Source organism: Lepisosteus oculatus, chromosome 5 (genome assembly GCF_040954835.1).
Source record: "Lepisosteus oculatus isolate fLepOcu1 chromosome 5, fLepOcu1.hap2, whole genome shotgun sequence".
Classification (NCBI taxonomy): Eukaryota; Metazoa; Chordata; class Actinopteri; order Semionotiformes; family Lepisosteidae; genus Lepisosteus; species Lepisosteus oculatus.
In genome coordinates this window covers 9,933,527-9,957,213 of record NC_090700.1, presented here as the reverse complement: position 1 = coordinate 9,957,213, position 23,687 = coordinate 9,933,527, and the positions used below count along the sequence as shown (strand labels likewise).

Sequence of the window (23,687 nt, the reverse complement as noted above, 5' to 3'; positions counted from 1 at the left end):
GAACGAGGTTGAAACTCAAGCACACTGACCAGGGATAGAGGGCTTAGGCTTTTCCAGTGACAAGGTAACTGCTCCAACAAATGCACTAATTAATTGATCCTTAATTTCTCAGCTGTGCAGATCCGAGCTGAAACTCATGACGGAACTGAATGGAAAAGCCAGGACAATCTACACTAAATACGAAAGTCTGATGTGTAACTTTCACCCACCCTTTGTGAAACACAGCTCTCGAGAATGGGCTTTCACTGACTAGACATATGCAGCATAAGAAGAGGTCTGAAACGAGATCATTTAGCCCATCCAGCTCATTTGGTTGTTTGCATGCAGCTTCTCCTGCCCGCAAAAAAGAATCATCTAGTATTGGACCTGTAATGTTTGTTTGGCCAAGGAGCTGAAGTTTTGACTTAGCCATCACTTGAGTGTGGATATATATATAAAAAAACTTGAAAGTGAATCTCTTCATTGCTTCTGAATAAAGAAATACATTTCTGAAAACCAGACTGGCTGCTTGTTTCAGAATACGTTGTGCTTGTTTCGGCTGCTATTTCCATCTTCAGACATCTGATATCACTGTACGAGGGATCTGGCTGTTACAAGGAACACACCCCAGTCTGATCTTCCAGGCTCCCCGCCAAGCCCCCCAACTCACTCTTGTCTCCCGCCCCAGTCAAGATGGAACGGATGGAGCGATCTTTCTTCTTCTTCTCCTCGGGGTTGGGAGGCAGGGGCTTGGAGCCATGGTTCAGGGTCCCCGTGTCCTTGCTGATGGCTCCGATCATAGTGCTGGTGTTTCTCATGGGAGGGGCAGGAGGCTTGTCTTCAACTTCCCCATTATCAGACATCTTCAAGGACCGCAACCTCTCCTGCTGTAACAGTGACCAGAGAGAGGGAGAAGCCATTACAAAACTGGGAAGAAGACAAACCCCACAGGAATCACTGCTAAATTATTAGGGACACGTCATATAATAAACATGAAAGCAATGGGCCTTTTAAAAACTCAAATTCTGACAAAAGCAACAACAGTTTTTGGCAGTTACTTACATACTTAGTAAGCCGATTTTTTTGGACAATTTATCCACCGACTTAAAGCTTGTATTAAGTAACACTGATAAGGAGGAACTGGTGGGGTTTTTTCTAGAATCCTTCTAGTTTGACTGCATACCTGGCTACAGCTGTATTTAAGCATAACTCAAAACCAGTGCCATGGGATAAAATGCTGCTGTCTAGTGTTCAAAGCCCTGGCATACGATGTCCCAGCACTGCATGTCTGGCCTTACAACTGGGACACATTCACCGATCCTTCTGTTCTGAGGTTCTCACCTTAAATAAAGTTTTTCTTCACCTCCAGATGCCCAGTCACTGTTTACCCTGTGGTCAGTCTGCACATGACAGAGGGGCCAGTCTCAGAAGGAGTGGCATCAGATATTCCACTGTTCCCCCAAAACACACCATTATGCAAGTTAACATGTTAGTTTTGGCTGTTAATGTGGTTAAACAGCAAGCTACACTAGGCTTTTTCACATTTAATAACTAACCACACAAATATGGAATGTTTGATTTCTCTTGAGGACAACTGTATGACTGTATCCATATTAGAGCTACTTAATGAGAGATTCACAGGTATTTTATACTTATTTTTATTTCGGACTGGAGGAAGTTAATGGGGCTATCCACAGAAAGGACATAGAAGGCAAGTAGTTTTTAAAACAACTCAGAAGTCAGAGAAAATGAATGATTGCAGTAGAACAGATAAGTTCTTATAGAACAGCAGAGGATTAGCAGCTAATACAAACAAAACTAGTTTGTTTTCCAGAATGAGGAAATAAAGAAGAGATTCACTTTCACGTCAATGTGATTTCTAACAACCCATTCTAAAAATCAACACAATGAAAAAAATCTCATAAAAACAATGTCAAAAATGCCAGAAATCAGACAGCAGTTAAATCAATATCATCAATCAATCAATCATTTCTTTTCGCCCTCTTCTTCCTGCACATAGAACCCTTCAAAAACGTATTTAATAAAAGCAACTTTACCTCAGCAAAAGCTTTTCATCTTGGTTCAATTCTAGAAGAATATTCCCAGCTCTAAGGAGTGAGAGTGGTTCTGGTAGCTGTAAACTATGTCTTTAAACTGCACTAGTGTAACTTGTATGAGTGTGCTGAGACTAGACCCTCCTTAGACATGATGTCATGGTGTGAGTAAGCAGGACTGGGGGCATGGCTTCCATCTGATAAACTGGCTGTTTACAATGGCATGAATGAAGTAAGGTGATCCCTTCCACAGGCACACAGCTGAGAAGTCAAAGGACAGCAGCTGTTTACACAACAGCACAAAAGCCATACAAGACTTCTGGTGTCTGAGCTGAGCCCCTCTAACCAAGCATTGTCATCGTGGATAAACGTGCGCTTCACTCAGAGCTGCTCAGTTTTTTTCCCTTAGAACTTTTGAAGAAACCCAGTGAAAGCGATCACATTTCAGACACCGATGCAAGTGTTAACAGGCTGCTGCTTCAGTCTTATTCACTGACCCTCTTCCATTTCTCTAACTATACAAAGAAAACCTGAAAACCTGTTAGCAATAAAATCCTAGTGCACAGGGACTGGGTGTTCACTATGCTGAGCGCCTTCTTGCATTGCCTGTGAAAGGAAACAGGCTCAGTTTGCTTTGTAAGCAATATGCTGCCTTACAGTGATCTAAGAAATGAAATCACTGCATGTGTTCAGCAAGCTTTTTCTTCAGGGATGCTTGACAAACCCTTTGCAGAAAAATTCAAAGATTGAAAAGGACCTTTGTGGGTATCAAACTGTAAATTTCCCATTAACAGTGCAAACTGATAAAGTAACTTAAAAAAATAAAAGCAAAGTACTGTGTTTGTTAAACTACCTCGTAAACTAATCAGTTTCCTAAAATGAGCCTAAAATATTATAATTTATAGTGGTAAATCTCTTGTTGCTTATTTTCAAAAGTTTAAAGGCTAAAAAAAGATCATGTTACCCTTAAAAGCAGACACTTCCTTCTGTGTTATTCATCAGTTATTGTGTTACAGGAGAAGGAAGGACTGGGAGTGGGATAAGTTTTGCTTTCAGTCACATGGATTACAGAAGAAGTGACAAATACAGGTGTCTGTTTTCACAACCAAGTTTGACTCAGAAAATGGCTGCCTGGCCCCTCTACAAACCTCATGGTGAAAAAAAAACACATAACTGAAGTTTAATTTGGTGTTAATCCTTCTCTGAAGACATTGCTTTGAATGAATCACACCAGTTTTACACAGTAACAGGTTAAGGAAGGGATGTTAAACATGTGAAAAAGTGCTAAATGTCACCTCTTCCAGTTTGTTCATTCTAAAAGGTGTAAATTGCTTTTCCTCTTGTTCAAACACGTGTTGACAAGTATGTTTGTCAGAAAACTCTCATCTCAACTCAACTGGGCCATTGGAGGGCATGGCCATTTCAACTGCACTTAATGTAATACTTTGATACAATTTTTTTTAAAAAAGAGCATTTGATATCTAGATGCTTATTTAGGATAAGAGTCAGAAAATGGTTTATTTCCTCTGTAATTCGACTTCTGAATAAAGTGAAATCATTTTATTTCCTGAAGCACTGTTTGTCCTGATGTATGCTGGGGTTGGACCGCAAACCAATTTCCCAGTAAAAAAATCCTGAATTTGAATTTTAAAATGTTAAAATATAACTTATTCTTATTGTGCACTTTATGTTTTGAGAAGAACAATTTCTCAGACTTTCTGGCTTTTTAGCATTTCTGACTATCTCAAAACTGAGCCAGGGTAGAGCAGGCCCAGACAGCTGGAGAGAGGAATAGAATAGCAGAATTCTTGGATGAGTGAAAGTAATCTTTATATGTAACTGCTGAAAAAAACAACATTATCATGCAATAAAACTTGAAGTACATAAAAAGAACAAATATGAAAGACTCCAAACAACACTGGTTTCAAGAATTCAGGAAATACTGTAGAAGAAAATCTAAGTGTTAGCAAGATCTTCTGAATGATTTACTGTAAGGCTTTGACATCTTGACTTCCTCAAACAGATTTTAAACATCAATCCAGTAAGTCAGGATGTTCATCATACTTGCAGTCTTAAGAAATTAGAAAAGCAAATGAAAAGCCTTGAAAATCCACAACAAGTAAGTTCCTTGTAAAGGCATCTCATACAGATGTGCAGTACAGTCTGTTTTATGTAAACCAGAGAACTGCATGTTTTACTGTAGAACGTTCAGCCAAGCAGATTCTCCTCTTTTGTGGCAAGACCACAGAGACAGCTTATCCTGGGAAAAACCCATCTTCTCTGGATTGTGTTTCTCGGTCTATTCAGATGCCACCTCCAGCAAACTATAACAATTTATATTTAAAAAGTTAACACTTCTAAAACAGAACATAAGTTCATTACACTTCCATCCCTTTCGGAGCAGGGAGTGAAAATCAACAATTCAGAAGCAGCCTTTTAGGACTAGATCACATGAAGCATTTTATTTTATATACAGCATGTATCTTATATTCTTGTCAGTCTTCAGTAGCAGAGGACATTTTGCATGGTACTGGAAAATAAAAGGCTTCTAGGCTAATAGCAATATTTTTTAGTGATTCCATGAAGTAAACCTTTGCCCAGAAACCTGCCAGTATCTGAATCAGCTTTAGATACAATACAGGAGTTCAGACGTAGTTTTGATGTCTCTTTAACAGAAGATCACCCAGATCTGTCCATTGTAAAAACTCCCCAACCAATAAGAGTCTCATTTTAAACTGATCAGCTTTATTCCTGGCCTGATCCTCATGGTGCTTTGACACAGCTCACCCAGCAGTGGCGACCTTTGAAATACATGTTAAAAAAAAAAGGTGCCGAGTAGGTTGGTACTGTGAAACACCAGGATCCTGGAGGCTACTGTCATTTTTCTGACATCTATCATCAGACAGAAAGAGGACACAGAAACTTTTTAGGAGATTCAGTTCCCACATTAGACCACTGTGGCTTAACCACTTCCCTGCTGAACTAAATTCCAAATCACCCACAAGTCTGAATCCAGTAACGTTATGAGAAAGGAACTCGGTTCCATACACTGAGGTGGTAGCTACAGCCATCACAGAAAGCATCCGGGTGAAATTTGGGCTGTCTGAAACGGTTCGAAACAATTTTTAGTCACAGCACAAATCCACAAGACGACAGTCTTTCATCTTCACAGGCTGCATTTCTGTGAACCACAGTGGTCTGGAAATGAGCAGGCTGAAAGACGTTAAAATATTGCCCGTTTAATGCTGCTTGCAAAGCACAACTTTTAATCAGGTGCACTATTTAGAGCTTGTGCTATAAAGCCTTCATATTTTACTGCACTTTTAGGACTACTGAAAGCTAATACTGTACATGAGGTATTTTAAGAATGTGCTGTATGGCATCAAAGTCAAAGACTTAGAAGGCAGAATAAGGAAAAAGTAAAAAGCAAATCAGTCACGGGGGTCTGTACACTCCTTGACTATACCCATCCAGCTTTTCAAATGGTAATAGCTTTCTTTCACCCCCTGAATAACAAGCATTCATCCATCCATTTTCAGTCACTGCTTGGTCCTGAAAAGGCTACAGCGAACCAAAGCCAGCAAGCAGAGGGCACCTGGTAGAAAAGCAGGCCTAATGGTTTCTAGAAAGCAGAAAAGACTGTTCATTTTGTACAATCAGCCAAGTCTAACTCCTACTGTAAACGTTTAAATACCGTAAGGTTACATATACACACCTGAGCTGACTTCACAGCATTTCTTTTTCTCGTTACTTTTCAGACAGGAATGAGCCTCACCTTGTTGCTCTGCCGATCACACACTGACACCATACCCCCTTGCTGTAAAGATGTTTGATTTACACACTCCTTCGCAGGGTAATGTTACAGGGCCCCTCACCCAGTGAGGCGCCCACTGCAGTACAGGATAATGCCACTTTCTGTGCACATAGCATGATCCTAAACAAGGTAACGCAAGATTCACTGCGTTTAACGCCAAGAAATACTCACAAAATGTTCCCGATAGTAGACTGTGCGGACGTATTTTAAGTTGCTGGTAATTTTTTTGCCCCCAAGGCAGGGATATTTACAATGAAATTATACCACACACCCCATAAAGACACCGCGATGCTCAGCCTATCCCAGGGAATTCATCATTACTGCACCCGGCTCTTATTTGCTGTGAACTGCCAAGCTCTTTAGTTTCATAGGATTAAAAGGACATTCCCACTGGAAAGTTAGCATCTGCAAGCATCTGCCTGAGTGGCAATAGTTAAAACTTCAGACTATTCTTGTATTACATTACCTTGCAATGCTATCCACACAGCTGGTACCACAGAGGAGTGCCGTTAGTCACTTCGCTAAAGCATTTACTGCAAGTTGTGATTTAGCCTGAGTCACTTCGTCTAGAAAGGCAAAAATCTACATGATAAAGCTTTGGAAGAGTACTGGCTTTGGTTGTTTTCCCCAGAGGGCAAAAAAATTAAATGTGTACAGTCAGGGGAAGTGCTTCTGTCATCTTGCTTCAACCACTTATGTCATCCCCTCTCTTCTCCACTGATGAGTAATGTATCAAAAAGGTCCATCTTTAAAAAGAATACAGCAGACTATATTCTATAGCAGTAGCAGTGAAAGAATAAGGGGGCAGTGTGGTGGCTCTGTGGCTAAGGATCTGCGCCTGTGGCTGGAAGGGTGCCAGTTTGAATCCCTCGGCTGGCAGAGGAATCCTACTCCATTGGGCCCCTGAGCAAGGCCCTTAACCCCAACTACTCCAGGGGTGCCGTATAAATCTGACCTCAAGCTTCTCTCTCCTCGTCTGTGTGTCTCATGGAGAGCAAGCTGGGATATGCGAAAAGACAAATTCCTAATACAAGAAATTGTTTATGGCCAATAAAGTGATCTTATAAGATATTTATCTAGAATGAATAAGTGACAACCCACATTTCTCTTATAAGTGCCTAAGTTATTTTTAAACAAAACCTGAACTGAAACCCCTTAACTTATACTGTTAACTGTTACTGTAAATCACTTAAGATCGTTTCTCCGTTTGTTCATTGTTACAGCTCCTCACACATCAGAAACGTCTAGCAGCAAGGCTTTTATTGCACTACCATATAAACCCAAGCGAGGCCTGAAAGTATAATATAAACATGTCCTAACAGTAGGACAGAAATTACAAGAAAAATTAGGGGCTTTTTCCTTATATGAACTCCTTGCAACCGGCTTATGAAACGTGTATGTGGGTACATATGAAACCATATTTCCAGAAACCATGACAGCTCGTTCCTTAAGCTGCCGATTCAGCGCTGACAGAATGTGCTCAGGGCGTCGAGAGATCTCGCCTGGCACCTCGAGCGACACAGGCTAAAAAAAGACAGAGCTATCCTCGGTTGCGTACTGTTAGGCTGTGAAGACTCCTCCAGTCACACCGACTCCTAAACCAGACAGAAACAGCACAGAGAGCAGTGAGAGTTTGAGGAGCTTCAGTTCCCATGGTTTAACCACTTCCCAGCTGGACTAAACAACTGCGATCGCCCACAAGTCTGAATGCCAGTCACACAACAGGAAAGCGAGGAAACGAGTTCCTTAAACTGAGCCAACAGCGGCGACCCCCTGATGACAGAGCTGGGGGTTAACCACATCCCTGCTGGATGAAATATCTGCATCTCACCAACGTGATGCAGCGCGATCGGAAAACCAGACAGAAATAAGCCGAAGAAGACGAGCTACACACATTCCACCTTCATCCCCAACTGTGTGTTGTTCTTCACCTGGAGGCGAAGGAAGAGCCATCTCACAAAGAAGGAGAGGTAGAGCAAACAAAATAAACATCCATCAAACCATAATCACAGTACAGAACAACTACTGTATTTGAGGTAAATCTGTATTTTAGGTTTCAACCAGTTGAATACTATTGCTGAGCACAGCGTGCTTAAATATCCCCAAAACATCTGCCTTCATCATCCCCAAACATCAAAAGGTCTCAGTTACCTCAGTCAAACAAGACACACTTGCCAAAGGCTTCTGAACTCCCTTACTGAGAGTCGCTGAACCAGTAAGAGCAAGCTGCAGCATTGTTCAGGTTAAATAACACTGCCTACCACCAACCACGGCTGGGACATTTTTACCTGCATTAAATCAATACACCATCAATTAATCAATCCTCATCTCGTGGCAGTAAGCATATGACTGCGCTGAAAGCCTTGACATTTTAAGAAATGTTTTAGGACAACTATGAAGGAATACAAATTCTGCCAGCTGTTCAATTAATCACTGTAAATGACTGTCACTATAAATAATAATGGGTAGATTATTAACAGCCCATCTCATTAAGATGTTTACTCCACATACTAAAAAAAACAATTACAGAATCGTAAGGACAGTCTCAGAAAACTCCTAGTGATAGACAATAATAGCCAATACCATATATAAAAACACCAAATACTGACAAGTTCTGACAACTGGGATTGATACAGACTGAAATATAAATCTAGGAAAGAAAGCAGCAATATTGTGTCCACTAGGCTTGCAGGTGTACACAATTATTACACATAATAATAATACTGGACAAAGAACAAAGCTCCATTTCTCATTTCAGGATGGTGCTGTGCTGCAGGGGTAGATACTCAGCTACTTTTTGTAACATTTCTACAGTCCAAGGGCCAGTCAACTCATTAAGTGCAAGCTGGAAGCTTAAAAGACACTCTAAAGAACAGAAGACATGCGGAAAACATCTTTCCTCCATTCATCTAACTTACAGTTTGTTCAATAAAACTGTTTGTTCTTTAAACGTCAATAAAGAGGGCTTTGCCCCACAGAGTCAGCAAAAAAAAAACACAACTTACCATTTTATGCATGCTAATGAAGCCCCCTCTGGCGGAAAAAATGCAACTTCAAATGTATATTTTAGCATATATTAGGCTGAAACGACCTGCACTGTATTGAAATGTGCCATCCTACATCTTCAAGCAGATCCCCAAAGACAGAACACTACAGCGTTTATTTTGTCTGCAGTGTGCAGTTTGTTACAAACACCAAGGAAAGAAGTATGCACGAACACAAAAACCACCTTATTAGCATTTTAGAAACACTATATCTTTGGGACGTCAGTGTGAAGGTCATTTTACAGGTAAAGCATCTGAGTCAGGCACAAGTCGCATTCAGCCACAAACGTCAATGAACTTACTGTACCAGGAAACCCTGGATAAAAAAAAAACCAATGACTAAAACCCAGAGGATACCTATAAAGAAATTTTAGGAATAGACTATGAGCAATACTTATCAACACGGATCTCATATAAAATTCCTGTTAGGCCTAGTGTCTTCAGGTATTTAGAGAGTGGATTCCTCTAAAGTAAGCTATGAACTGTAAAATACAGTACCTTAAAAAAAACCCTGGGTCTAAAACAATAATTTAATCAATTGTTTATTTGACTACTTAGCACAGAACAAAAACTAGAAGATTCTGAGCTTCCAAGAGTTGAGCTCATTAGCCCTGCGCTACACCATCCCCTAGAATACATTTCTGAAAACATAACTCATACTATAATTCATTAAAAGGAAAAGAACTCAAAATAAACCAGAAATTAACCCAAATCAAAAACTGTCAAAACGGCAATAAAGTGGCTTGAGACACTCAGGGTTAAACTTGACGGAATTAAACTTGGTCCTGAGGTCCAGACAAAAACCTAAAGAGACAAAAGTATCACTGGCTGATGTCAATGTTTAAACACAAGCTACCATGTCCAGCGCTTCCAAGAACACAGCCTTCAACCATTCACTGGTGGCAAATGGGATTTCAAATACTAAACGACAGAAAAGACAAATCCTTAGATCCTCGAACTCCTGAATACCCCACACGGTAGATGGGTCAAATGGCCTCCTCTCATTTGTAACAGTTGGTAGGTTCTCCAAAAAACAAAAAAAACAGGTCACAACAAACTCATCCCCCGTGACAGCTCTGCTGCTGCTCAACACGCAGGCAAGCACAGTGTGGCTGTATCTTCCGGAGAAGGAAAGCTTGCCCGATCGCAGACCTGCTGCGCGTTAATTCCGCATCTCCTCACCTGACAGGCGATTTGCTGAAATTCACCCATTCATCAATTAACCATTACCCCAGGCCCAGGCCTGCGGAGAATTAAAGCTGGGGTGCAGTCTGTGTTCTTTTGCTGCAGGAGGAGCTCGGGGCGCATTCATTCAAACCCTCGAGGTGCCGGCCCACGCGTCCCAACGGGAGCCACACACACCGGGCCTGGGGAACGGCAGATGGCGCTGGGGGGGAGGGAGGCAAGGACAATTTGCATTTAAATGGTTCCAGCCCCCCAAAAAAAGCTTTGTGGCGCACACCATTCACCTGCTGTTTCAAATCCACAGAGACGAGAGGGTGGGGGGACTCACTTCCATATGGAAGCTGCAGAACGGCCCTCAAAAGACAGAGCGCTCTCAGCCACCCAGGCTTCGCGCCGAAGCTGAAAAAGGACAAATTCGCTTTGACTGCACCCTCGACAACTTGCCCTGGAACGGGGGCAAACACCAGAACAAAACTAAAACGCACGCACTAAGTTGCTATTAATTCACCGATACTTTCGTCACAGACAGCCTAGAGCGCTGAGAATTGTTAAGAAAAGATAAATACGTTCTATGAGGAGGCTTTCAGAATAAACTATATAACGTGATAATCATTTATATTGCTCGTGCACTTTTGGATTCAACACAGAATGGCGCTAAATACATCATCAAGCAATGTAGATTTAATGATCATCCAGACTGATGAGTCGGCTTCTTCATGGACACAACAATATGCTGATGGCACCACATACAGCGGGTGTAATTCATTTTCAAGCCTGACAGCACAGTTTGGCTGTAAAAGAGTCTACTCGGACTGTATCTGGGAAGTAAGATAAAAGGCTCACTGTAGGAATGCTTCTCCATCTACTTGCACTGTCCCCTGCTCCTGGTAATAGATCATGATATATACACTCTGACAGAGAGCATTACACAGAGGAAGAATAACACTTCATCTATTCAGCACTGAAATCAGTCTACACCCAGCCTTTAACAGTCCCAACACACTCCATGGAAAACTTTAACCCTGTCCAAGCAGAAATTTATCTAGAACTTCTGCTATGTACTGTAGTACTCCACACAAACCATGCTTGCTTTGACTTTCTCAAATTCATACCTAAGAATGACTGGGGCTCACAATGTAATCTTGACTCATTTCCTAAAGCAAGCAAATGAAAGATCTGGGCTGACAGGCAGAAATGACTGGCTCGTCAGTCTGTTTAATTCCAAGAACCCAAGAAATTCACGTCCATGAGCAGTTCAACAGTTGCAGTTTATACAGTACTGCACTCACATAATTACAGAGAGAAGACCTTTTTTTTCTATCGGTTATACACCTGAATGATATTATAAAATTCCCATTTTTTTCAAACAGTCAAATGACCCTTTGCATGAATCTGAAGCATGCTGAATGTTAAATTGATTGCGGTCTCCACTGTGACATCGCATGTTGAAATTCAACAGTTCGGGAGAAGGGGACAAAGGGTGTTTTGGAATGGCCTTTCATTAAGGTTGTGATTTTCTATGCCATTTTAACCCCTCATCTTCCCCAGACTCCCAAGATGTGTCCACGGTATATACATTTGTAATTCTACAACTTCAAGACAAGAAAGACAGATCTGCTTTCAGCCTGATCTAGTGAACACTGCTTTCTGACAGAGCATTATCTACTGGACGCAAAGCCAAAAGTTAGCCAGAATTTCAAAATGTCTTTCCCCCTGTGTCATACCCCAGCTTGGGGGTTCCCCCTTATTTCATAGTCTTAAGAGGGGGGCTTTGGCCAGGTTAGATCATTTTCACACTTTCAACACAATATAGGCAATAGTCATATAAATTAGGTCCCCTGTTACAAGAAACATTACTCTGGAAGTGACAGTTGAGAAGAGCCACACAGCTACAGCATGCTGAAACAGAAAACGGACAGGTAATTGTGACCAAATGATTAGCATCACACTGCAGATGAGCTGCATTCAGCACCCCAGCACAGTAACATCAGCAGTACATTTTCATTCAACACCTTACTTAAAAAGGGAAGCACTTCTAGTGATTTAAAAGGTTTATCACATGACCACAAACTTGGACCATTTTGTTTGGCAACACAGAAATCCTCACACAGTACTGCGTGTCCCCCCCCCCCCGTCTTCGAATAAAGGAAAAAAAAAAACATTAAAATCCCAACATTTCGGGTGCCAAGCGTTAAAACACTGACTCAGCAGTTCAGTTTTGTTGCCATGAGAGAGATTCTGCATATTTAATGGCTTGGTTTTTTTTTTTGCTTGTTTTGTCGTTTCGGATTCATGTCCTTCATTAGACTGGAAACCGCACACGCACCCCCCCCTCCACGCCCGCCCCCCACATCCTCGCCAGCTCATCCCTCAATAAATGACAGCGTGACCGTCTGTCCTCACCAAAATACCCGCTCGCCTTCTTCTTAATAACAGGTTACCCAATTTAATTTGAAACGAAAACAACCATGGCTAACAAAAACAGCTGCGCGTGTGCATCGATCAGAAGTTAACTCCAGGATAGTGTTACCCTACACAGTGATGAGGCTGCGCCGAGGAGAGCCCAGAATCGATAATGTTTGCTCCTTCCCTTGGGCCTCTTTAACAGTCCAGCACAATACCTGCTACCACACGAGGTCGATTCCTGAAGAGCAAGCTCAGGCCTGGGACTGTGGTCCTGAAACTGCTTACAAAATATAGCAACCAACAAGAAAACGTCAGATTTGTATTACCTGGAAAGATTTTTTTGTTTTACATTATGTATGTGCTTATGTGGCAAGTCAGTTCTGATCATGAATCTACCGTTACTGAGGAGAGAAATCACAGTGGAGGGCCTTTCGTGGTTGTATCTTGTAGCATAACCGTCCTAGGTTTAAACATATGTACGTGGAGGTACACAAAGTACTTTTCTTAACCTAACGCATCTCAGATTTCCTGGTTTCAGAAGTCACATTCTCACACACGGTTCCTTGCTACAGTCTGTTGAAAGCAAATCAAGCACACAATTATTCTTGGACACTGACGTGTTGGAGATTGCAAGCTTGAATTTTCACACTTTAGGAAAGGCTGTCGACGGGCCAATTCAAAATTTATTGTCAATACCCTTTTTTTTTTTAAAAAAAGCTTCTTTCTGTTCCTTTACTGCCATACACACTTTTCAATAATCAGAAAAAAATCAGCAATACATGAAAACAGTTAAAGAAGAAGAGGCCAACGCCAATTGCTTCATTAATATTTTTTCTCTTAACCAAGACAGACAACATAAGACAGAGTCTCCATTATTTCAGGTAACTGATCCTTGTTTAAACTTTTGACAGTGGAAAATTACACTATAGCCCTTGGCCTTCAGACAGATTAATCTGATATGCAAGATGGTGCCATGGGGCTTCTTTTTTTACCAATACAAATGTATTTCACTGCACAGTCTCTCATCACATCTTCCAATGTGGACTTGCATATAATGGAACTGCTTAGGGTACAGCGCGGAAATTTAAAGGATCTGGATTCATTTGGCGTTCTCCTCATTTAACTTGGCAAGAACGTCTCAGTAATCATGTATAATTTGCATATATAGCTGCATAACTATATAGCATTTGCGTTCCTTTCCCCGTTAGTATAGTCTAAAGTTAAGAGAACAAAACTCTTTGAAGGTGCACTCCTGATTCTGTATACAAGTGATAACGTGCCAGAATGTCAAGAACAGTTTCCTTGTTTTTTCGCCTCACTGGTCAAACACTCCGATCGACACGCTTTATGAAACATTTCGGACTCGACGCTGTTGATCAACAACCGTTCTAACTTCACAAAGAGTGACACTGCACTCAGGACCATCGCAAATGGGGAACTTTGCAGAACTTGAGGTTTACCTCATCTTATAGGACTGGGAAGCACACCAGGACATACAGTAATGTATCCTTTACTTACCAAAGCTTCCAACACAAGGAATCATTCACTTCACACAGACAGGAGGAGACAATGAAAGCATGTTACACCTGAGCTCACCGAAGAGCTGAAGAGAGCAGTGATCAGCATCATGGGTTTTCCTGGGGAACATGAAGTCAGAAACCTCTGCACCGACAGCAACATTTCATGTGCTCCAACATGCAGTGTAGTCCTGCCGCTCATGGGATCCAGAAGAGCTTTCGCTGCTAATAACACTTAATGAGCTGCACTTAATGCAAACTTAAGAGTAGACAGAAAAAAAAAGATCTTAATGCCTGGTGGCGTCAGGCAATTTAAATAATGCACAAACTAAAGAATATGAGCTTTTAGTCTAGTTTTTAGAAAGGCAATAAGAGTTGACTGTTTTTCCTGCTCCCAGAGAGAATGGATTTGTAATTTGTCTTCTGCTTTATGGCGTAAATAAACATAAGCCACATAACATTATCCTGCCATGTTAATAATACCTATTGCTTAACTTTTCTGTCTGCAAAAGCATCATCCACGGTCATTTACATCCTCCAATTCCTCCCTTGCACTTGACTCATTTGAAGCAGCAGTTCTGCCTCTTACACAAACCATTAAATCCGTCCAATTCAGCCTGAAAACAAGGGCTCTTGGAATAGTCCTATCTATTCTTTACCGAGCCTTTAATATTACAATACAGGACGGCACAGCATGGGACAATGCACTGCCTGTAGTAGAACAGGGGGCTCCATTATTCATTGCACACTTGTGAAGCTCATCACCTCTGTGCCAGTCAATGACAAGCTGCTAGATTATCAGGAACTGTGCGCAGAGGTCTTCTCCTCCAGTATCTCAGCTGCCAGTTCTGCATTCTTTCATGCAGGGCAAAACCATGTGATGAAAACAAAACTGTCTGAAACCGTCGGACACATCACCGACCCTGAGAAATCTGTCCAGCCGCAGAGTAACGCCCCCTTGGCAAACAACAATAAAGGAGATAAAGGGAGAAAACCGATGGAAACACGTTCACATACGCCAGCAGAGAAGGCGTGCCTAGCAAAAAGAATCAAAAGGTGTGAACGGAGGAGCAAAACAATTGACTTTAACATTAAGGCAATGGATTTGAGTTGTATTCCAATGATTTTCATTGAAACCTAGAATTCCACTACATCTTACCTAATCAAACAGTGAAATATAAATATCTAATATGCGTTTACCTTGACATTTATATTTCTAATAGGGAGAAAAGGGAATTATATTAAACCCATTTTGTTTGTAATTGGGTACGTCTTCCTATAGATATTGCTGAAAAAGAGGGGGGGTGGAATCATTTTTTCTGCTTAAACGACTTAACAAAGACCATACTTTTTGAAAAGGTATTGGGGGGGAAGCTGGGAATGTGGTAACCCCCTGATTAATGGGGTGTCACAGTAAGAAAACAACCATTCCAAGGCAATGGGACTGCAACAAAGACCTTGAATCAATAGGCTTTGTTAAAAATCCACTCCTACACCCGGGCCTCCTACAAACTCACATGGCTGGCGATACGATGAGCCCTGCGGAACGCGCCGCTGGGAGAGACGTCCCAGATCAGGGGAAAGAACGCTGGCTGACCACTCTCGAGTCCCAGGCTCTCAGTCATCCATCTTCCCGCCTGCGCTAACAGCTAAATCTTTTCACATCTCTGAACGCACGGGGCTGTTCAAAAATGTATTTATCAGATCTCTGCAGCTGCCGCTTTCCTCGAGATTTCTACGCCTCTGTGCCACTCTCATCACACTCAGCAAATGAAAGAGAAGGGAAAAAACTCACTCTGCAGAAAAAATAAAATAATCAATGCTTCCGATTCCATTTTATCATTTCCATCTGCTTCTCCGCATATCACCCTGTTCTAGCTAAGTAAGTTCTTAAAAGATAATCAGATTTGATCTCGAGTTAAGGTTCATCTCATTTCGCCCCCCCCACTTTTGAAATCGACGATTCTAGTCTCACAATTGCACTTTCGTCTTCAGGCATTTTACCTCATTAATTTCACCAGTCTATTCAGCTTTCATCTCCACAACCTCAGCCTGCACGGTCTATGTCCCTGCCCAAAATAACAATAAAGTGCTTTGCTGGGAGAATGACAGCCTGCCCATGATATCGCATTGTGAGCTAAGTAAGAACATCAACCATCTTAGATAGGGGGAGAAAGGAAGTTCCATCTGTTATGCATTACTGGCTGTGATTATCGTTAATGTTGGTCTTTCAGAAATATTATATCTTCTACTTAAATATTTTGTGGTTTTGCGGAAAAATATTTACCCGTTTTTCCTGCCGTCAGAAGGTAGCCGTGCTGTAAGCGCACCGATCTGGAAAATTGCTAATTATTAAGATGGCTATGCCCAAAAACGAGACAGCATCAAAGACAAGCTAGAATGGTGTTATTTGTATAAGCTCATTTCTAATTAAGTCTTTACACTCCAGATAAAAATCATGATTTATAAAGCCTTCCAAAGCAAACCACATGCTGCTATTTCTGATTCAGCTAGTTCTGCGTGACCAAAATCGAATATACCGCAGCCCATCACTGCAAGCACATTTAAAAGAAAAGCGAATAATTCTACTGTGAATTACTTCATCTTAAAACAATTTCTCATATGACAGTTATTTGCACTGCAAGAACTGGTAACTCCAAGCTTGAGCAGACACAATGCAGGCTTCAGCTGTGTTCGTCATGGGCATGAATTCTTGAAAAGCTACTGAGAAACAGCTGCTGCACCAGCACGAAACTGTGGATGTCCTGCAGAATAAAGTGCTAGTGGTGGCAGTTTTTTTTCTTTTAAAGAAAGGGTTAGGCTGACCTCAATTTCTGAGCCATCGCAAACTGGTGGTCAATCAAAACTATGCATTTAGGAGAATTCAAAGACATAGGTTGTAACCCTTTCCTCATAATGTTATGCTTAGGCAAGCCACTGCTACACAGATGAACATTGGGTTATGCACCTGTGACGACTGCTACAGCTTACAATGGAAGGTTATTGCTCCAAAGTACAGTTAAAGAAAGTTTCCGACTACAGAGCAATCTGTACAATACTGCAATCTCACCCCACCCTCTGCAGTAACTGCTATTCAGCAAATAAGGCTGAGCAGGCTGGTTAAACCAACTAAAAAAAAAGGACAGAGAGAATATGGATCTTTCTCAATTCATCTTTTAGAACCACAATGTATAAACCATTTTTCACCTGTCATTTTTCCCCCTCCTGTACGTCAGGGGCAGCGAGGCCCTGCACTGTACTAAACCCCGGTTAAGCAATGCAGTGTCTGGCACAAAGGAAAGCAATGTACTCTTTCCAGCACGGACTTTCATTTTCACTTCTGAACTGATAATGTCCAAAAGCTCCCTTACGTTAAAGTCTACAAGGACTTTGGTTTTAGCTATGGGTGGAATACAGCTTTATACAGGGTGAAAACGTAATGGCTTACATTGGAAACAGCAGGAAATTGTGATTAAACTGGAGAGTTTAAACAGTTTATTTTTTCAAAGAGTAAAGGAACATAATAATATATAATGATATAATATATCATGTTTTTTGATGCCTTAAAGGTATTCAGCCATACAATTGCCCAAATTCCAATCTCCCTAGTTCTTGATCCCAGATTTGGTGACACCTAAGGAGTTAAAGGTTGTTTTTTTTTCTAAAGGACAGCTGTAAATTTTAGAAACTATGCCACACAATTAAAAGAAAGGAGCAATCTAACAGACGTCCGGATGAGAAGGTAGTGAAATATTCACACCATTAGCATACATGTACCCCGGACTCTTAAGAAGCTATAATTTCATTTTGGAAGGGGGTGGTGCTGTCAGTCAGACCTGGGAATATCAAAGAGCTTCAATAATGTTACACAAGAGCTACAAATTTTCTGTGGGCCTCTAACATCGACTTGCCTTAGACAGCAAACAGTCTTTGATTTTGACACCACACTGAGGAGACTCGATGTTTAATACACCACCCAGACTTCTCTAAGCTCTAGCAGCAGGTGCTGTGAGCGGTTCAAAGGTCAGTCTATGATTCAACTTTCTGGGAGAGGATCAGCAAACAGTAACAATCAGCACTGAAGGGACTCCCATTGATAATCAACAACATCGGCTGGAGTTCAGGCTAAGGTCATTGATTTGCAGAGTCAAAGAACCACAACAGTATCTGCAATACATGTACGCTACATCTTATTGTGAAAGAAACAGAACTATAAAGGCTGAATATTCTGTGTTCATTTCACACTTCGAATGACTGTACAAAAAGTGTTCTCAAATCAAAATCACCTCTAGGTTTATTCTATTACTTATCACTTTATACAGTATATCATCACCATCATTTATTTATCTGGCTCTTGCGTTTATCTTAAACACACTGCACACTGTATGTACCTATTTAGACAGTTGGACATTTTAAATGAGCAATGAGCGAAATACCCTTTTCAGGATACTACAGCAGTGCCCTACCCAGTATATCAACTATTAACCTTGTTGTTTCAAGTCCTGAACCCTATCCAGTGCTCCAGACTTAGGGTCATTATTAGCATAGAATCCACATTCTGTAATGCATTTGCAACACTGCAAGAAGGATTGTGTCCATTCTGAAACTACAGCAATCCAGTGAAGTGGTTTAAAACAAATATATTTTAGATTTAGGGCAATGTGCAGGAGTCTCCTTTCAGGCAAATGCAGTTCCTGACTTTTAAGTATGAATAACTACTATTACCATCCCAGACTTCAGCTACTGTAAACAATTTATTTATAGTGAGCAACATCATTATAGCTTCACTGCACTCATTACTTTTGATGACACATTGCATCTTCTCTGTACAAAGAAGAACTCAATAGGCTATATTCCAGACAATGTGAAGCAAGGAGATATGGTATTTGGCAGGGCAGTAATGCTGAACAGTGGAAACACTCTGGTCATTTGCTTTCATTGTGAAATGCCAGAGGTACTGTAGCAGCCTCTACTGCATTTCAGCTTATCCTATGAAAAACCTAAGGAAGACAGTGATCAGCCAATTTTTGCACAGCAAAAATCATGCAACAATTTAATTTAAAAACTGAACGTATAGATTTTAAAGAAAAAAATTAGAAACTGATTTAAGAACTATAATGCAACCCACTGTTTGGCAAAACTTAAGTACCCCTCCTCCAAAACATCCAATTATCACTTCAATACAGTGCAAGAAACATGAGTGAACTCACCCAGGATGAAAAAATCCCAATTCACATCAGACAGAACCAACTATTTACAATCATGAGTGAGCAGGCTTACTAACAGAAACCTTATTAAGATTTCAAACTTCCTGAATCCGTACAGCTTTTGTTGTTCTCCATTGCATGTTTTACACCAATTTCACACAGCAATGCAATCGTTCTGGGATTAGTCACAGGAAGACAGTGACAGTATACTGTCTGTAACCTTTATGTTAAGATGGAAACATTTTCCATGAATACACGATTGCTTCACACACCTCTAAACTTTCCATGATATGCTAGAAGGATGAGAACTGGCATTTAAAGGATTTTGTTTAAAAAAAAAGGTCACAGAAAAATGGTAGTAAATATAATAGTACTTTGCATAATCTTTCTCAATAAATGTCTTGGGTTTTTCCATACTAACAGTTTACAGCAGTATCACTTCCATCCTGAAAATGTAAAATCCATGCCACGTTTTTGTTTAAATACCACAGGATCACAGGTCATTAAATCTAAGGATTGTAGGTGTTTTGGATCCTGTTGTTAATTCCTTTTACTTTGCTTTAATCGAGCCGCATTACTGCATACCCACAAGGGTGTAGATACTGCAGTACCTTGTACTATCACTCCAGGATAGGATTAAGCAAGCCACATCTCCAGATAGTATGTTCAATAAATAAAACTTTCTCTGAAACAAAATCGGCTAGTTATCAATTTAAACCACAGTCAAGCAGAGCCCTGTCTTCCTCTTCAATTCTATAAAAGCAGTGAAGGAATTAGCAAAACTGGGTAACCTACAGTATGTCTGTAAGATATTACCTTCTAACACCTGCTTTCTATTAGAAAACAAGTTATTTTTAGTTGGGAGGGGAAAAAAACAGAAACCGAAAAGATCCAGGAATCCCCCCCCCTCCCCTTTTTTTTTTAAGGACAAAAGAAATTCAAATTCTATGAGAAAAAAAAAAACTCTGCCTTTTCAGTAATTTTATCAGAAAGCAATGACTTCATACATTGTTACTCCGAACTCTCACATAATTTCACCTTGGAAAACCACATCTGTGTCTACAAAAAACATCAAAGCTCTTTTTTGACTAATGACAATGCCAAATGTGCATTTACTCTGGCAATGCCACAATACGTTGGTGTTTTAAAAGCAATTTCTGAGATCCGTCTCCCTTTTAATTTCCAAATCCATATCCGGCAGACTTCTACTGCTATAAGCAGAACACAACAACAGGCATGGCCCTAGACAACTCCAGACTGGCACACTGTAGCCTTGCATATGGAGCCACCCCCCGAAACACCAAGACTGCATATAATCCAGGAAAAAAAAAAAGTTGCTCAGGTTTTTGAGCATATAATCCGGAAAAAGACACTGCTCAAGGCAAATAATTAAAGACACCCAGACAGCTCCCTTTAAACTCACACTGATGCATAATTGCTTTATACAGTTGTAAACTAAACATAGGCACAGGCATGCTTGGACTTCTGCTCTCTTCATTGCAGTGTACAAAAATTGGCTTAACCCACCCAGGAAGAGGAACGTTCTATTCACTTCCAGCAAATTACATGTCCAACAGAGCCAGAACGACTGCCTGTGCTCCAGGACTCTAAAAGAATGATTCTTAGAATGAGGATCTGAAGGCCATCAAGAAAATCAGATGATGATGCAATTCAAAGCCATGATTGTGGCTACATACTGTAACATCTTTCCACTCGGGAATCCTCCTCACAGCAGTTTTGTAAGGGATATACTGTATATACACATGACTTCTTGCAATACTCCTTAAACTCTTTGGAGTGGACGTTACCGCTGCGCTTCATCTCTGTTCCGTTTTTGTGATCACTTTCAGGGCTACAAAACGTAGTGGCCTGGGAAGATACAGCTATTCCACAGATGACTCGGTTATTGTGGAGTCCGGCATTCTTAAGCAGGACTAGCAAAGATGTTAAATGACTGTTCGATTTGTGACAGGTGAAAGTCCGAGACTGAAGAAAATAGAAATGCTGTCATGTGATTCTTCAACCAAGGTCAACCTCTACCTAAATTGTATTTGAATAGCGTTTTTAATACTATAGGTTTAAATGCATGGGATTACATTTTTAGAGGAAACATTTCACAACGATATACAAAGTTTGGATTGGGGGATTATATGTCGTATATGTTACTAAATTCCCTATAACTTTATTTTTACTTAAGATTATTTTCGACCAACGAATATTAGATGATTACTAAAAATTGTTAACAGGACAAGAACTAAATACGCAAAATCCCAGTGTCGGGAAGCAAAATGTGACTGCACTCCGTTATTTATCGGACGTGCTTATTTTCCTGGTTTTAAATAGCCCATCACATCCAGTTGTTGAGGTTTTGCTTTTAAAACAGCGCCTTAAATTCTGCACAATTCAAAAACAGCCAGGAGCATTCACAAACCGTGAAACTACTTCCGATTCTACATAATTGACCCACTCCTAGCGATCGATCCGCAACGCGAGCATGTTGATTCAAGAGAAAAAAAGAAACGGAGCAGAAGAAACTAATACCATTAATGATTTGATTTGGTAGCCGTATTAAACTTATCTATAGCACACGCTTGAAATACGAGACGGGAAGAATTGTATACCATGCATTGTGTCTATTTGGTGCATCTTGATCGTTTAAAACGGTTAAGATTCCTAATATTGTACTCGTTTTGTTTGTTTTTTTGTACTGCGAAGTTTTCTTTAAAAAACTCGAAGCTAAGAACACACTTTTTAATTGAAAAAAAAATGCATACGATGGTCTGCGTGCCGATCACTTCGCTAACACTGATGAAAAAGAAAATCAAAATTTTTAAGCAACTATATGCAGAAAAAATGGAAAGTTAAAATGGTGGAGCAGAATAAATGAAAAATTTTATGGACTTGCGACATAAGCGAAGTTTTGCGGGAGAATCGCGCTGCCCCTTTGAAATAAAGTTGCAATCAGCACCATAAAAAAAAAAGAATCAAGTCTGTGAGGAGTGCTTCACATTTGTCCAGTCAGAGCATTGGGCATGCTAGTCTCATACAGCTCATATAACAGTCTCTGTCTTGCGCTTCGGCCAGGCGAGACAGCCCCTAACACGGCCCAGCACAAAGAAAGCGAAGAAATATTTAAGACTGTAAATGTCAATACTCACATCTAATTGTGTTAAGACAGAAATCCCCACTGCACGTCTCTCTCCCTCGCCAGCCACACACCCTCCTGATTCTGCCTGCTCTCAGTTCCTCCTTTCTTCACCGCAAGCTTCCCTACCGCCAGCTATTGTCAGGCACAGACGAACATGCTACATAGCAACGCCCTCCCACCACGCAGCCTACCCATATGCAACTGGTCACTCCCAGATTTTACCTTGCAATCATTGATCTCCCCTCACATCCGTCTTCGGAGCAAGGCGGACCCCAGGAATCTTCCGCGAGGCTCCCAGGAGTGTGGTTCCATGGCCGGCTGGTGCTGACGTTATGTATGTTGACGTCATTTGCACGGTTTTCGAAAGCCATAAATGATGTCACCATAACGATGATACAGGCTTTACAACTTCAAGAGTTTATTAAGCAGCCAATAGGAACCCAAGCTACGCTTAGGCATATAGTCTTTGATTTACAAATGTATGATATCTAAGAATATACAGGGAATTTACTGGTAAAAAAATAAATAAATCCAAACAAACCTCGCTGGATCTCCAGCACCTATCTCATCCTCCACTTCGCGAATGGTAACTCACTGAATCTAAGCAGGTGTGAGCCTGGCCAGTATCTGGAAGAGAGCCCTCCTGGGAAAGCTAAGGTTGTTGCTGGAAGAAGTGTTAATGGGGTCAGTAGGGGGGCGCTCACCCTGCGGTCTGTGTGAGTTCTAATGCCCCAGTATAGTCATGGGAACACTAGACTGCAATAACGTGCTGTCCTACAGCTGAGATGTAAAACTAACATCCTGACTGATAGTGATCATGGAAGATACCAGGGCATTTCTCAAAAAGAGTAGGGATATCAACCCAGGTGTCTTTCTTAGTCTTTACCAATCATGGTAAGAACCATCCAAGAACTGGCTTCTTCACTCTGTTCTCCTCCCCACTGATAGCTGGCGTGTGGTGAGCAGACTGGCGCATTTTGGCTGCTGTAGCATCATCCACGTAGGTGATACACATTGGTGTGGAGGGGAATTACCTGTAAAGCACTTTGAGTGGCGTGTCCAGAGCTGTATAAATGTAAGGAATTATTAATATTATTCGGTTTCTATCTTGGACAAATAATTCCTGTATTGTGTAATAACAGGCTATTTAATTATCTAATTTAATGTAAGGCTATTTAGTATATATAACACAATTTACTCTTTCTGCTTTTCATTGTTTTAAAATTGTTGTGTTGTGCAGACAGTGTAAACAAAATCGACACACAAGCCGAAGAGCAAAGTAAAATAAGTCTATAGTTCTGGAAGAGGAAGATATTAGCGTGGGGCTCAAATG

At 40.9% G+C, this 23,687-nt stretch overlaps 1 protein-coding gene across 8 annotated transcripts in view; it reads right to left on the bottom strand.

The window, feature by feature from the left end:
* Window positions 1-22,594, bottom strand: part of pak1 (p21 protein (Cdc42/Rac)-activated kinase 1) — a 45,074-nt gene extending 22,480 nt beyond the window's left edge. The window contains exons 1-3 of one of the 8 annotated variants that reach the window (XM_015341439.2): window positions 2,037-2,241; window positions 1,321-1,430; window positions 650-866 (exon numbers count right to left, since the gene is read on the bottom strand). In XM_015341439.2, coding sequence (XP_015196925.1) covers window positions 650-842 — 193 coding nt within the window. In that variant the 5' untranslated portion in view covers window positions 843-866; window positions 1,321-1,430; window positions 2,037-2,241. Of the gene's footprint in view, window positions 1-649; window positions 867-1,320; window positions 1,431-2,036; window positions 2,242-8,852; window positions 9,255-22,364; window positions 22,503-22,576 lie in introns of those variants that run through there. The other 7 variants (XM_015341442.2, XM_015341437.2, XM_015341438.2 and 4 more) reach the window with 7 other exon arrangements.
* Between the last annotated feature and the right edge of the window lie 1,093 nt (window positions 22,595-23,687).